The 14,404-nt window shown below is 44.9% G+C and overlaps 1 protein-coding gene across 1 annotated transcript in view; it reads left to right on the top strand.

The window, feature by feature from the left end:
- Window positions 1-1,060: 1,060 nt before the first annotated feature.
- The window catches only part of LOC120979789 (calcium-activated chloride channel regulator 1-like), a 76,431-nt gene continuing 63,087 nt past the window's right edge, over window positions 1,061-14,404 (top strand). The window contains exons 1-3 of the mRNA XM_040408746.1: window positions 1,061-1,219; window positions 6,664-6,804; window positions 13,700-13,850. Of these exons, the coding sequence (XP_040264680.1) occupies window positions 1,061-1,219; window positions 6,664-6,804; window positions 13,700-13,850 (451 nt within the window). The remainder of the gene's footprint in view (window positions 1,220-6,663; window positions 6,805-13,699; window positions 13,851-14,404) is intronic.

Genomic DNA, 14,404 nt, shown 5'->3' with positions numbered 1-14,404 from the left:
TCCTGAGACCAGGCTCTGGATCCGCCACTTGGAAAGGTACACACCTAAAATATGGTAAACCCCTTTCCAGTCAGAGGTTAGTTTTTTATAAAATGTTACAAACTGAAAAGCTGTGAAACAAAGGTAGAAGCCATCATGACGACAGATCCAGACATAACCAGAGATTTCTGCTTCCTCCAGGGCACGTAGGGAAAGAAGAAGTCTGAATCTACCTCCAGAGCCTGTGCCAATGCCAAAAATTAGATGGAGCAAGCAGACCAGCAACAAGTGCTAACTGACAATTAACCACAGAACTAGGTGTTACGTTTCTCTCTTAGCACTCCAACATTGCTCCTCTGCACCACATTGATATGTATTGTTATGATACCATCAGCCTGAGCGTATGGCATTCATATGTTAACCATTTATAGGGCCTCTGAGCCTTTGTCTTAGTATCATTTCCCATTTCCTGGATGCTGGCTCTAAGTTGTATGGATTCTTTAGTCTTACTGTGTTTTGAACCTGGACTATTCCTCTCTCTTCTTGGATGTATTCTGTCCCTCAGCTTGTACTTCTAATTTATTGTTCCTCTGATCCCCCAGTTCTGATGCATGGCTGCCTGACTACCCTTCTGAGCCTTAATACTAACAAACCTTGTTGCCAACAAATGACTATTCTGAGGACCATGGGATCCAAGCGGTGAGGAACAGGACTCTGCACCTTATTTTAGTCACTGCCAGACCTGTTGCTGTGTAAGGGTCCACTGTTTCAAGGTATGTCGAGAACAGAGAGAACAAGATCACAGGGTCAAACAGCTTTGTTTCCTGGTTCCTATATCTCCAAAAAATTGCAACTATCCAATCTTTGCTCAACAATTTCTCCAGTATGTAAAGCAACTAATAAACTAAGTTTATCCAAGTAATTTCCTCATAGGCACTTGATCTTGTCCATGACTAATAGCTTTTATTGTGCATTCTAGGGGTTACAATATCTAACAAGTAGCAAAGTTCATTTGATAAGACAGTTGTATACCAAAGCTTTCAAGAATTGTGTTTTATTTCCCGGATGAGCAAGAGGCAAGATGGTTCACCGTAATCTGCTTGTATTACTATTAATATCTCAGTTGTTTAATGCAAGTAAAGGGTCCCAGGTAAAAGTTATCGATGGAGGATATGAAGATATTGTGTTTGCAATCCATCCAGATGTGAAAGAAGATAACAAAATGATTCATAAGATACAGGTAGGACGATGGTGCTACAGTAGCTGTGTGTGAAAAGGTAGTAAAACATACCGAACATCTTGTCATGTTAATAGACACTAGACACACTGGTAATGCGTAAACTACCTTTACTAAAGAAAAGTGTGTATATGGGTGGTATCATAGCTTATGAATGTTGGATTTAATTAATTAAGCAGAGGCACAGTTAGCAGGAGGGCTAGGATATGCCACTCAGCAATCATCAGGGTATTTAGATACAAGACTAGGGATACCTAGCTGTGATGTCAAATTAAAATTATAACTGTATACATAAATTACAAATAAACTAAAACCAAAACCATAAAGATATTCATATTTTGATGTTGCATCACAGAATGAATCCTTATATAGTTAAAATCAGCTTTATTAGATATAGTTTCAAAATTCTACCATTATTTTTATTGTTTTTCTAATGCTTTTAGAAAGTGCAACAAAGGCATGAAAAATGATGATAAAATAAAAAGTTTAATGCAAAGTTTTAGCTTTGTTTATATCGTATGATAAGAATTATGGCAGCATTTACTCTCACAGATTACAGAGGTATTCCAGTTACATCCAGTTATCCGCTATAGAGGATAACTATTAAATCAGTGGGACCCCAGCAATTATGATACTGGAGCTGTGAGGACAGTGCTGTAATGTCTGCAGGGCACACTTCTGTCTGTGGAGATCTGTCACGGCTGAGGATGGGGGGAAATCCTCAGCCATGCGATGCCAGTTGATGTTTTGGCTACTCGGCCAGGACAACAGGATTAGGGAGCAGGTCACCTCCTACAGCATCCCTAACCTGACCCTGTCTCCTACCTGCATGGGCCGACCTTAAAGGTAGGAGGACCCATGCGCAGGAACCTAGGAGCCCTGACTTACCCTCCGTCCGGTCCCTGGGCTAAGGAGCAGGGTAAGACAACCCACTCCTCCTAGGCACGGAGGAGAAGGAGTCTCAATGGCCAAGCTGCTGGAAAAAGGGGAACATAAACAGCTCTATGGATATGGCAGGTGAACAAGGAGTTCCACCTACCTGCCACAGCCTTGCTGACTGGATCCCTGTGCTGGCAGGGTGCAGATCACAACGCATCCCCACACAGGGACCCAGATCCATAGCTGCACAAAATCACAAGGAAACATCAAATAGACATCACACATAACTAGACATAAACTTAAATGTGACATTATGGTTGACATTATGGTTATGACCACAGGGGTGGCTCTCACTGGCAGGTATAAAACACAGGAGGCTGCTACAGCTAAGCATGGCTGCAGCAACCTGCAGCCCTGGGAAAACAGAGAGGCTATATAGGCCAAGAAGCCACACCCCACAGTCGGACACACCCAGTGAAACACAAACACACTGGGAAGGGAGTTAACCCTTCCAGCACCAAAGAAGGGAAACACACACTTAAAAGGGGAAGTGTCCAAACAACACACACACTGTGGCTGTTGCCGCAGGCAACGACATGGGTGGCACTCATGTCCAGGGAGTCAGCCCGAAGGCCGGGACACTGCCACCACATGTACACACCACGACCAAACGTTGCCACGGGCAACCACAGTGAGGGGAAGATGTAAGTGCACACCACACATAACACAGAGTGTACACAGACATACATACACACACACCTAACAGAAAGATTGCTAGGTGCAACCGCATGCATAACATAGCAAGCTGCCACATACATACCGTTGCCAGCGGCAACCACAGGTGAGGCAAATACCACAGCCTTCACCTGTGATTGACAATCAAACTAAACCGCTGACAACCGCATGCGGTTGAGGAGTCACGGTCATAGCCATGGCCGTGACAAGATCTCGCAGTCTCTTCATCTCCAGCCCATGCTCCTGTCTTTAAGATGGCAGTCATTTATTTTCCTTCCTTAGCCTTTTTCCCGGGTCCCCCTGCTATTGTCTGCAGAGAGGAGCAAGCGCTGATGGGATTTGTAGTCCACTTCACCTCAGAAGAATCAACACTAATGCCTGCTACTGTGAGTTCCTGCTTGTAACTGGCAGCAGCAGCATCCACTAGAAGACCCACTGCATTCTCTGCAGGGGCGACACAAAAATTAGATGAAAATTTTGAAATTACGGTTTTTAAAAACTATTGCTAGGAAACTGAAAATTCAAAAAGTGTAAAAATAAGAAGCAAAATGTAAATTAATATTTTAAAATGTCACCGTTTCTACAAAATACATATCAATGATCACCACACTCCTGGACTTTTGTAACCCTTGTGAGGTTTTGCTCTGGTAGGAAGGATTAGCGGACGCAGTATAGAGGCAACAACAAGTTCTTTGGATTAAACAGTTCAGTGTTTATTCACACTTTAGGCAAGTGACAAAACAAGCAGTCATAATCAAACAAAAAGTCACCTTGCGGTGTTGGTGGTAATTCACACCATGCAGAAATTCTGCCTCAGAGTCCTTGACCATAGCAGCACCAACCTCTTTTCACGCCAAACAGGTAGCAAGCCTTCATACAGACACAAGGCTCCCAGATACCAACACAGAGACACGGCTTCTGAGCCCAGCTGCCTATTTAAGGACAGCCAGGTGCTGCCAAAACCCGGACCGGCACTTAAAACCCAGTCCGGTATTTGACCTCACCTGGCTGTAAATCGGACCAGTAGCACATGCTGGGAGGAAAATACCTGTTTTCCCAGACAAAACCTCTCACTGTGTCACACCATTCACTTGCATTGTACTGCACTTTTTGTGGACTTTCTGTGTGAAGTCTGCACAGAGATTTTATAATAAATCCACCATTTCTAACCGCAACTATGCAGTCGCTGTTACTAATAGAACACTGCTGTGAGTTACCATTAGGGTATATTCATAGGAAGGGGATAACTAATTTGTGGGGGTCTGACTGCCTGAAAATGGGGGTTCCATTTTCCTATCCTTAATCACTGGCAGGTCGAGCATTCGTCCTGGTGCTCCATTCATTCTTTATGGGACTACCATGGCAGGACCAACATTCTTGGGATCAGTAGAGAACCCAGCAGTTAGGCCCCACCGATCAATTAGTTAACTTCAATGCTTGGCAGCAAAACCTCTCTAAGGACCTACCAAAGTTTTTAGCACTGAGCCACCGTGCTAATCTTCCAAGGTATGGGGACGGTTAGCATACACTTTTTGTTTTAAATTTTCCCACAGATAGAAATCACATGTGGACAAGTCTGGGGAACGTGGTGGCCATAACCACTTGCTCACAGTTCGCTCCTCCATAAACAGTTCATGAACCCATGCCAGTGAGTTCCATGAGGTGAGGCATGTTGCCCCATCTTGTTGGAAAAAGCAGGCCATTTTTTCTTCTGGTGTTATTTAGTTGTAAAACTGTTCAAAGATGTCCAAGTAAATTGCGGTATTCACAGTTAATTTGAAGAAAATTGGGCCCACTATTCGTGTTCCTGACACTGCGCACCAAACGCCAATTTCCTGGTCGTGAAGGGGTGTTTCGTAAGTCAAATCAAGGATTTTCAGGGGACCAGTTCCTCGTATTCTGGGAATTTACATGATCTGATAAATGAAACCAAGCCTCGTCCGTCATGAATCACAACAATGCAAACTCAGCAGCCGAGACCAGTAATTTAGGCGTTTAGCTTTGTCAGACCCTTTCAGTTCCTGTACTCACGTTATTCAGTACAGTTTCAGGATCAGAGATTTCAGCACTCACTGACACACCATTCGTGATACACCAACTTGCTGAGACAGTCTTTGAGTTGATTTTTGGGGGATACTTTCAATCTGCTGCTGAATTTCATGCACAACTTCAGTTTCTTCATGCTTATAACAGAGACTTCAGTTTCTTCATGCTTATAACAGAGCCAGTTTGATGCCGTTTCTGGACCAGACTCTGAATACAACATTTAGCTGGTGTTTTTTTCCTGTCAGTCAAGGTGTCTTATATTTCCTTAATAGATCTGCTTCGCACATAGCCTCCCACAATCACTATTCACTGTTCCAGGGAGAACACCATCTCCCCGACTCAATAGGTGACTTTTATCAAACTAAATAATAAATCAATCTTTGTAGTTGCCCATAGCGACCAATCAGAGCTCAGCTTTCAGTTCCTACATGGCACGGAAAAAATTAAAGCTGAGCTCTGATTGGTTGCTATGGACAACTAAGACAGATTTACTATTAGGCAGTTTGATTTGGAGATATTGGAGGCAGGCTACTGTTTCATGGGCCGCTCTGTACTTTTTGTGGTGCTCTTTGTTTCTTTTAACCTTTTTAGAATGAAAGCAAGTTTTCACCGCACAATGTCACATCTGATTGGAAGTGTTCGTTCAGTTAGAGGCTTGTTCAGTGAAGGAGACCACTGCATTTACATGCAGCGATCTCCTTCACAGTCTGAGGGCCCCATACAGAATCATTTTTTCTGGGCACCAGATCGCTGTTTAGACAGCACAATCTGCTGCCCAAAAAATGATTGGTGTGCCTGCACAAATGACAGGATCACCAGATGATAAGCAGCACATTTAGATGAGCAGATTGTTGGCAAAGAGCTTCATTCCTGATAATCTGTCGGAAAATCGGGCCGTTTCTGATTGAGCTAAATTTTTTGTCCAGCCTTCTGCCAATTTGGACTCACCTACAACATGGTGTCAACTGTTTATTCAGGGACAATCTAATTTCCCAATCCACTCCTGTGCGGCGCAAATGAAGCTACGCTTACTAAAGTTGATGGACACAGACTCGAGAGAGCTGCACGTGTCCTGCAATCACATGGCGCATCTTCAGTGCCCCAGAGGCCACTATTAATTATGAGATTTGTATAACTGGCACTAATGATGATAGAGTCTGATACATGCTATGTTCTCTAATGTGTGATCAGAGTTTAGTATTGTGTTCTTGCTATGCTATGTAACACCTGACTGAAGAGAAAGGGGCAGATTTATTAAGACCAGCATTTTAGACGCCAGTCTTAATAAACCCCTGCGCTGGCGGTGGATCCGCCAGAGTTATGAAGAGGATCCTCCGCCACTTCTAAATGTAAGACATCTTCAGAGCTGTCTTACATTTAGACCATTATCTACGCCTGAAAGAGGCATGGAAAGCGATGAATAAGATGGGCCTACCAGTCCGTCCTCTTCTCAACCCACGCCCACAATTTTAAACCTGGCGTGAATGGGGAGAAGTTGCAGATTGTGGCGTATTTCAGCAGTGTTTATATTAGAGATGACCAAATCAATTCAAAGGAATTGATTTGCCTCTTCAGTAGGGCATCTTCACTTGTGGGGGAGCTGTCCCCCAGCCACTAGATCGATAGGGCCAGACATTTAGTCCAGTTCTTATAACTTTATGCCTGCGCCGCTCATCTGATTAGCAGAGCGAGAGCATAGGCTCTGCTTCGGCTATTTGCACAGGCGCATTTATTCATGCACCTGCAATATGCAACATATGATAAACAATGTTTTTTTTTTGTTCTAGGAAATGGTAAAGGAAGCATCAAGTTATTTATTCCAGGCCACCAAAAAAAGACTTTTCATAAGAAGTGTTAAAATCCTCATCCCATCTACATGGACACCAGGAAATGATTATACAAAACCAGCGACAGAAACCTACAACACAGTAAGACATAGCTACAGCTTCAAACGTGTCCTCATCCTGATCATGTTCTATGACCTCAGTATTCTCACCTGTGTTTTATATGACTGATTTGCTGCCCAAGATTGCACTGGACAAAACCCTGATACTTTTGCAATTAGCATCAATGCTCCTTCATCCAGCCTCCCTTCCGTGTTCGGCCATTCCGTGAATTGGGGGCCTCAATTTGCGTTCTCCAATGCACTGGCACTATCTGTGCGGCTGCCGCAACGGATCCAGACCCATTCAACTTGAATGCGGTGCGGAGGCACGGAGAGAAACCCCACGGAAGCACTCTGTACTACTTCCATCGAGTTCCGTGCCTCTGTTCCGCACCGACCTTCCGGATTGCGGACCCATTCAAGCTCTTTACGGAACGCAATACGGGCATAGCCGAACAATGGCCGTGTGAATGAGCCCTAGTGGTAGAGGTCAGCCATAGCCAATTTAGATTTTTTTCATTTCTGTTTTGAAAATACCTGCGTTACGTCTGAAACAACATATAATAACACTATGCATATTCAGAAAACATTTCCCAGCAGTATGATCAACCCACAGTTATAAAGCTAGCAAACCAAGAGACGCATACATGTTTAAGTAATAATAGTAAAAGTTCTCATATGTTATGGTTCTTATTCTTGAAATGGATAATGGCCCCTTACACTGCCCAATATTCAGGCCAATAATCGCTAACAAACGTTCTGTCACGGCTGTATGTGAGCAACAAGAGCATACACAGTGAATTAGCTACTGACCGGACCCAAACTAGGGAGGATAAAGGGTGACCCCTGTCAGACCCTAAAAGCTCTCCCTATGCTGCTAAGCACATGTCCAGATCCAGATGGTGGATCGAGACATGCCTGCATACCTAAGGCTGATGACCACTGTAACCCCTACAATAGTGGAAGGGGCACGGCCACCGGTGCCCTGCTCAGAATATGGACGGAACCGGGGTCGCCTCGGATCCAGTCAGCAAACAAACAGAAACACACAATGTCTGCACACTTAACTGAAGGGGCTGCAGCAGCAGTGAAAACAGATCAAAAGTCAGCAGACAATATCCGAAGTACTTGCTTCAGCAGAACTCAGGTCCATTGAAAGATATCACACAAGTGAAGATACTCAAGCGAGAGATACAGCTCGAATGAAAAGTATAATCCGCACCCTACCAAGGAGGAGGGGTGATTTAAAGGCAGAGAAATCAAACACAGGAGGGACAGCTGGGAGGAAGGAAACAGAAAGTAAAGACCTCAACACAGGGGCGGAGAAACAGAGCAGAGAGAACTCCTCCAAGCTCTAGTAGTGACATCATCATAGGGGTGGAGAAACAGAGCTGTGAGAACGTCTCAAAGTTCTGGTAGTGACAGTACCCCCCCTCTACGGGTGGACTCTGGACACCCAGGACCCACCTTCTCAGGATGAGCCCTATGAAATGCCCTGATGAGGCGAGTGGCTTTAATGTCCGACACTGGGACCCACATCCTCTCCTCAGGACCATAACCCTTCCAATGAACGAGGTACTGAAGAGAACCGCGGACAATGCGAGAGTCCACAATTCTGGAAACCTCAAACTCCAGATTGCCATCAACCAAAATCGGAGGAGGAGGCAAAGAGGAGGGAACCGTGGGCTGGACATATGGTTTTAAGAGAGATCTGTGAAATACATTATGTATCTTCCAAACCCGTGGAAGATCAAGACGGAAGGCAACAGGATTGATGACTGACAAGATTTTATAAGGCCCAATAAACTTGGGACCCAATTTCCAGGAGGGAACCTTCAGTTTAATATTTCTTGTAGACAACCACACCAGATCACCCACATTCAGGTCCGGACAAGGCACACGTCTCTTATCAGCCACACGCTTATATTTCTCACTCATCTTTCTAAGATTACTCTGAATCTTTTGCCAAATGGTAGACAAAGACGAGGAAAATCTCTCCTCCTCAGGCAAACCAGAAGGAGCCCCTCCCGAGAATGTCCCAAACTGCGGCTGGAACCCATATGCACCAAAGAATGGTGACTTATCAGAAGATTCCTGATGACGGTTGTTCAGAGCAAACTCAGCCAGAGGGAGAAACGAACACCAATCCTCCTGGTTCTCTGCCACAAAACAGCGCAAATATGTCTCCAGATTCTGATTGACACGTTCAGTCTGACCATTCGACTGCGGGTGAAAAGCAGAAGAGAAGGACAGCCGAACCCCCAGGCGAGAACAGAAAGCCTTCCAGAATCTGGACACAAACTGCGTGCCTCTATCGGAAACAATATCAGAGGGAATGCCATGCAATTTAACAATATGATTGACAAAAGCTTGCGCCAACGTTTTAGCATTGGGTAAACCAGGGAAGGGTACGAAATGAGCCATCTTGCTAAAACGGTCCACCACCACCAGGATCACCGACTTCCCTGAGGAACGAGGAAGATCCGTGATAAAGTCCATGGACAGGTGTGTCCAAGGACGGGAAGGTATGGGTAACGGGAGAAGGGGACCTGAAAGCCGTGAACGAGAGACCTTAGCGCGAGCGCACGTCTCACAAGCAGCCACAAAACCCTCCACCGACTTATGAAGAGTCGGCCACCAAAATCTCCGAGCAATGAGATCTACCGTGGCTCTACTCCCGGGGTGACCAGCAAAAACAGTATCATGATGCTCCTTGAAGAGTTTGTGACGTAACTCAGGAGGCACGAACAACTTCCCAGAAGGACAACGGGCAGGTGCCTCAGTCTGGGCAGCCTGGACCTCGGCCTCCAAATCAGAATACAGAGCAGAAACAACTACCCCCTCCGCCAAAATGGGACCCGGGTCCTCTGAGTTTCCTCCTCCCGGAAAACAGCGAGAGGGAGCATCAGCCTTCACATTTTTGATCCCAGGGCGGAATGTAACGTCAAAATTGAATCTGGAGAAGAACAGAGACCATCTGGCCTGTCTCGGATTCATACGCTTGGCCGACTCCAAGTATGCCAGATTCTTATGGTCGGTAAAAATGGTGATAGGGTGCCTGCCCCCCTCCAACCAATGGCGCCATTCCTCGAAAGCCAACTTGATGGCCAACAACTCCCTATCTCCCACATCATAGTTTTTCTCTGCCGGGGAGAGTTTTTTTGAGAAAAAGGCACAGGGTCGCCATTTGGCAGGAGAAGGGCCCTGGGACAAAACCGCACCCACACCCACCTCGGAAGCATCCACCTCAACAATAAAAGGTAAGGAAACATCGGGATGCACCAAGATGGGAGCAGACGCAAAACTCTCTTTAATCTTAGAAAAAGCTGCAAGCGCCTCCTCCGACCAAGAGGAAAAATCCGCCCCCTTTTTTGTCATGTCAGTGAGGGCTTTGACAACAGAGGAATAATTCAAAATGAACTTTCTGTAATAGTTCGCAAAACCCAGAAAGTGCATCAAAGCCTTCTGATTCTCAGGAAGCTCCCACTTAAGCACAGCACGGACCCTCTCCGGATCCATGCGAAAACCAGAAGCAGAGAGGAGAAAACCCAGAAATAGAATCTCCGATACCATAAAAACACATTTCTCCAGCTTGGCGTACAATTTATTTTCCCGCAGAACCTGAAAAAGATGATCCTGATGGGTCTGAACATCAGGGGAAAAAATCAAAATATCCTCAAGATACCAATACAAATTTCCCCATTAAATGGTAGAAAATACTGTTAACAAAATGCTGAAAGACGGCCGGAGCATTCATCAGGCCGAAAGGCATAACGAGATTCTCGAAATGCCCGTTAGGGGTATTAAAGGCCGTTTTCCATTCATCCCCCTCTCTGACCCTGACCAGGTTGTACGCGCCTCTCAAATCCAATTTGGAAAAAACCTTGGCCCCAACAATTTGGTTGAAGAGGTCCGGGATCAGAGGAAGGGGATAGGGATCGCGAATCGTGATACGCTTCAGCTCCCTAAAATCTAGGCAAGGTCTCAGAGAGCCATCTTTTTTTTTAACAAAAAAAAAAACAGCGGCAACAGGTGATTTTGAGGGACGAATATGCCCCTTATCGAGACTCTCAGAGATATAGGTTCGCATTGCGATTCTTTCCGGTTGTGAGAGATTGTAGAGGCGTGCTTTTGGCAGCTTGGCGCCGGGAATGAGGTTAATGGGACAGTCAAACTCCCGGTGAGGAGGTAGCTCCTGAACTCCGCTCTCGGAAAACACGTCCGAGAAATCAGAGAGAAATGATGGTACAATTTTAGTAGACACCTCTGCAAAAGTCGCTGTGAGACAATTCTCTCTACAAAACTCACTCCACTCATTTATTTGCCTTCCTTGCCAATCAATAGTGGGGTTATGTCTAGTGAGCCAGGGTAACCCCAAAACTAGAGGAGAAGGCAATCCGTTAAGGACAAAACAAGATATATCCTCCACATGAGTGTCACCTACAGCTAACCGGATATTGTGAACAATGCCCTTCAGGGATCTCTGTGAGAGTGGAGCAGAGTCAATAGCAAAAACAGGTATATCCTTTTCTAATGTGCAAACCTGAAAACCATGCATGGCTACAAATTAAGTGTCAATAAGATTGACGGCCGCTCCACTATCGACAAAAATTTCACAAGAAATGACTTTGCTCTCTAGCGCCACCTTGGCAGAAAGGATAAAACGGGAACTGCAGGTCAGAGGAAAAGCATCAATTCCTACATCAACTTTGCCCAAAGTAGCAGATGAAGCAGAGTTTGATGATTTACCTTTTGAGGTTTTTCTCTTATTATCACTCTTAGTACAGTTCATGAATTTCCTAGACGGACAAACATTTGCCAAATGACCTATGCCCCCACAACAAAAACACACCATTCTCTGAGGATTAAATCCTCCTTTATCAGGGGCAAGTCGACCTAGCTGCATGGGCTCCTCCTCAGAGGGGACCGAGACAGGATGAGGCCCCTGCACACTGAATGAGTCCGCACCACTGCCCCTAGACTGACAATGGCTGGACAGAGAGGTCTCGTTTCTTTCTCTTAGACGCCTGTCAAGGCGTACCGCCAATGACATGGCAGACTCTAAGGACGTTGGTCTCTCATGGAAAGCAAACGCATCTTTCAATCTCTCTGAGAGACCATGACAGAACTGACTCCGGAGTGCAGCATCATTCCAACCTGAATCAGCTGCCCATCTCCGAAATTCAGAACAATAAAGCTCCGCAGACAGTTTGTTCTGGCATAAAAAACGTAAGTTAGATTCAGCCAGAGCAACACGATCCGGGTCATCATATATCTGCCCCAGGGCCACAAAAAATCTTTCCACGGATCGAAGGGAGGGATCCCCCGATGGCAGCGAAAAAGCCCAAGTCTGAGCATTACCCCTGAGCAGGGAGATGACAATCCTCACCCTCTGCTCCTCATTACCAGAGGAATGGGGACACAAGCAAAAATGGAGTTTGCATGCCTCTCTGAAGCGAACAAAATTCTCACTGCCCCCGGAGAACGTTTCCGGAAGTGAGACCTTTGGCTCGCAACAGACTCCATGGGCCGGAGCAGAGCCCAATGCATGAAGCTGAGTCATAGATTGACGGAGATCCGCTACCTCCAAAGAAAGACCCTGCATGCGGTCAACCAGGTTAGAAAGCGGATCCATGTCAAAAGGACGGTTTAGGCGGATTATAATGTCACGGCTGTATGTGAACAACAAGAGCATACACAGTGAATTAGCTACTGACCGGACCCAAACTAAGGAGGATAAAGGGTGACCCCTGTCAGACCCTAAAAGCTCTCCCTATGCTGCTAAGCACATGTCCAGATCCAGATGGTGGATCGAGACATGCCCGCGTACCTAAGGCTGATGACCACTGTAACCCCTACAATAGTGGAAGGGGCACGGCCACCGGTGCCCTGCTCAAAATATGGACGGAACCGGGGTCGCCTCGGATCCAGTCAGCAAACAAACAGAAACACACAATGTCAGCACACTTAACTGAAGGAGCTGCAGCAGCAGTGAAAACAGATCCAAAGTCAGCAGACAATATCCGAAGTACTTGCTTCAGCAGAACTCAGGTCCATTGAAAGATATCACACAAGTGAAGATACTCAAGCGAGAGATACAGCTCGAATGAAAAGTATAATCCGCACCCTACCAAGGAGGAGGGGTGATTTAAAGGCAGAGAAATCAAACACAGGAGGGACAGCTGGGAGGAAGGAAACAGAAAGTAAAGACCTCAACACAGGGGCGGAGAAACAGAGCAGAGAGAACTCCTCCAAGCTCTAGTAGTGACATCATCACAGGGGTGGAGAAACAGAGCTGTGAGAACGTCTCAAAGCTCTGGTAGTGACACGTTCATAATGACATTGTTAGTGATAATCAGGCCTATTAAAGGTGTCGCCGATCGAGCGAAAAAATTCATTCATCGGATAATACAGTCGGTGCGTTCATCTAAATTATTATTTAGGGCACTCTGCTGCCCAGAAACAATGCAGCTGTATGAGGACGAGCAATGGCATTAGTGATTGCTCCTCCTTATACTATGGAAGGGATCGCTGAAGGTAAATGCAGCATTCTCCTCATCGACGAGCAGGCGATTGTTGAAAAAAGAACACTTCCATCCCAACAATCGCCTGCTCCATGGGGCAGTGTAAAGGGGCCCTTAAATATAATTCTGCCTTTAGTGGTGTGATCTGCTGGTTTTGTATGTTAAATAGGAAGTAGCTGCTGTTACCTCTTGCTATAATTAAAGGGGTTGTCCGTTTTTTTTAAATATTGATGAGCTATCCTGAGCTAACATTGAGAACCTTAATAAGCTTTCCTTGTACTTATTTCTGTACTGAGCCTGATTTGGTGTAGATGAAGTTTTTTTCTTTGTTCATGTCTAATGCTAGAAGATGAAACTACTGAAAACAAATATACATCATGCATACTTACAGTATACCAATGCTATGCATTTCAGGCAGATATAATTATTTCACACCCATACCTGAAATATGGAGATGATCCATATACTTTGCAGTATGGACGTTGTGGAGAGCCAGGAAGATATATCCATCTGACTCCAAACTTCCTACAGGATGACAACCTACTCTCAGTGTATGGACCAAGAGGTGAATTTCTTAATAGCTTGAATCCTGCAACAACATGAACAAAACCATGTAGCTCTTTTTTTTATTCTGTTTTTATTACAATAAAACTATACGTTGTAACTAATTGTGGTCCAACATGCAGTGGTGCTTGTTTGTGAACCCTTCATAATTTTTGTATTTCTGCATAACTTTGACCTAATACTACATCAGATTTTCCTAAAAGTAGTTAAAGATAACCAAATCAAACAAATGAGTCACAAATTTTAGACTGTCATTTATTTATTGAGGAAAAAATGGGTTATGCAGCTAAACAACAAGTTGTTTTACTTAAGGATGGTTAAAGAAGAATAAAGTTAAAATTTTGGAATGGCCAAAATGTTGTGGAAGGACCTGAAATGAGCAGTTCAGGTTGAATCCCTTAGTGACCACTAATACGTCTTTTTACTGATGTAAACAAAGGGGGTTTTAGCTAAACAGCTTGCTTTAATCAATCATTACGTGTACTTAAAATGGTGCATTTAAAACTACAACTTGTCCTGCAAAAAAAAAGAGATCATACAAGTACATTGATGGAA

The sequence above is a fragment of the Bufo bufo genome, chromosome 9 (genome assembly GCF_905171765.1).
Source record: "Bufo bufo chromosome 9, aBufBuf1.1, whole genome shotgun sequence".
NCBI lineage: Eukaryota > Metazoa > Chordata > Amphibia > Anura > Bufonidae > Bufo > Bufo bufo.
This window is presented reverse-complemented; position numbering and strand designations above follow the sequence as displayed.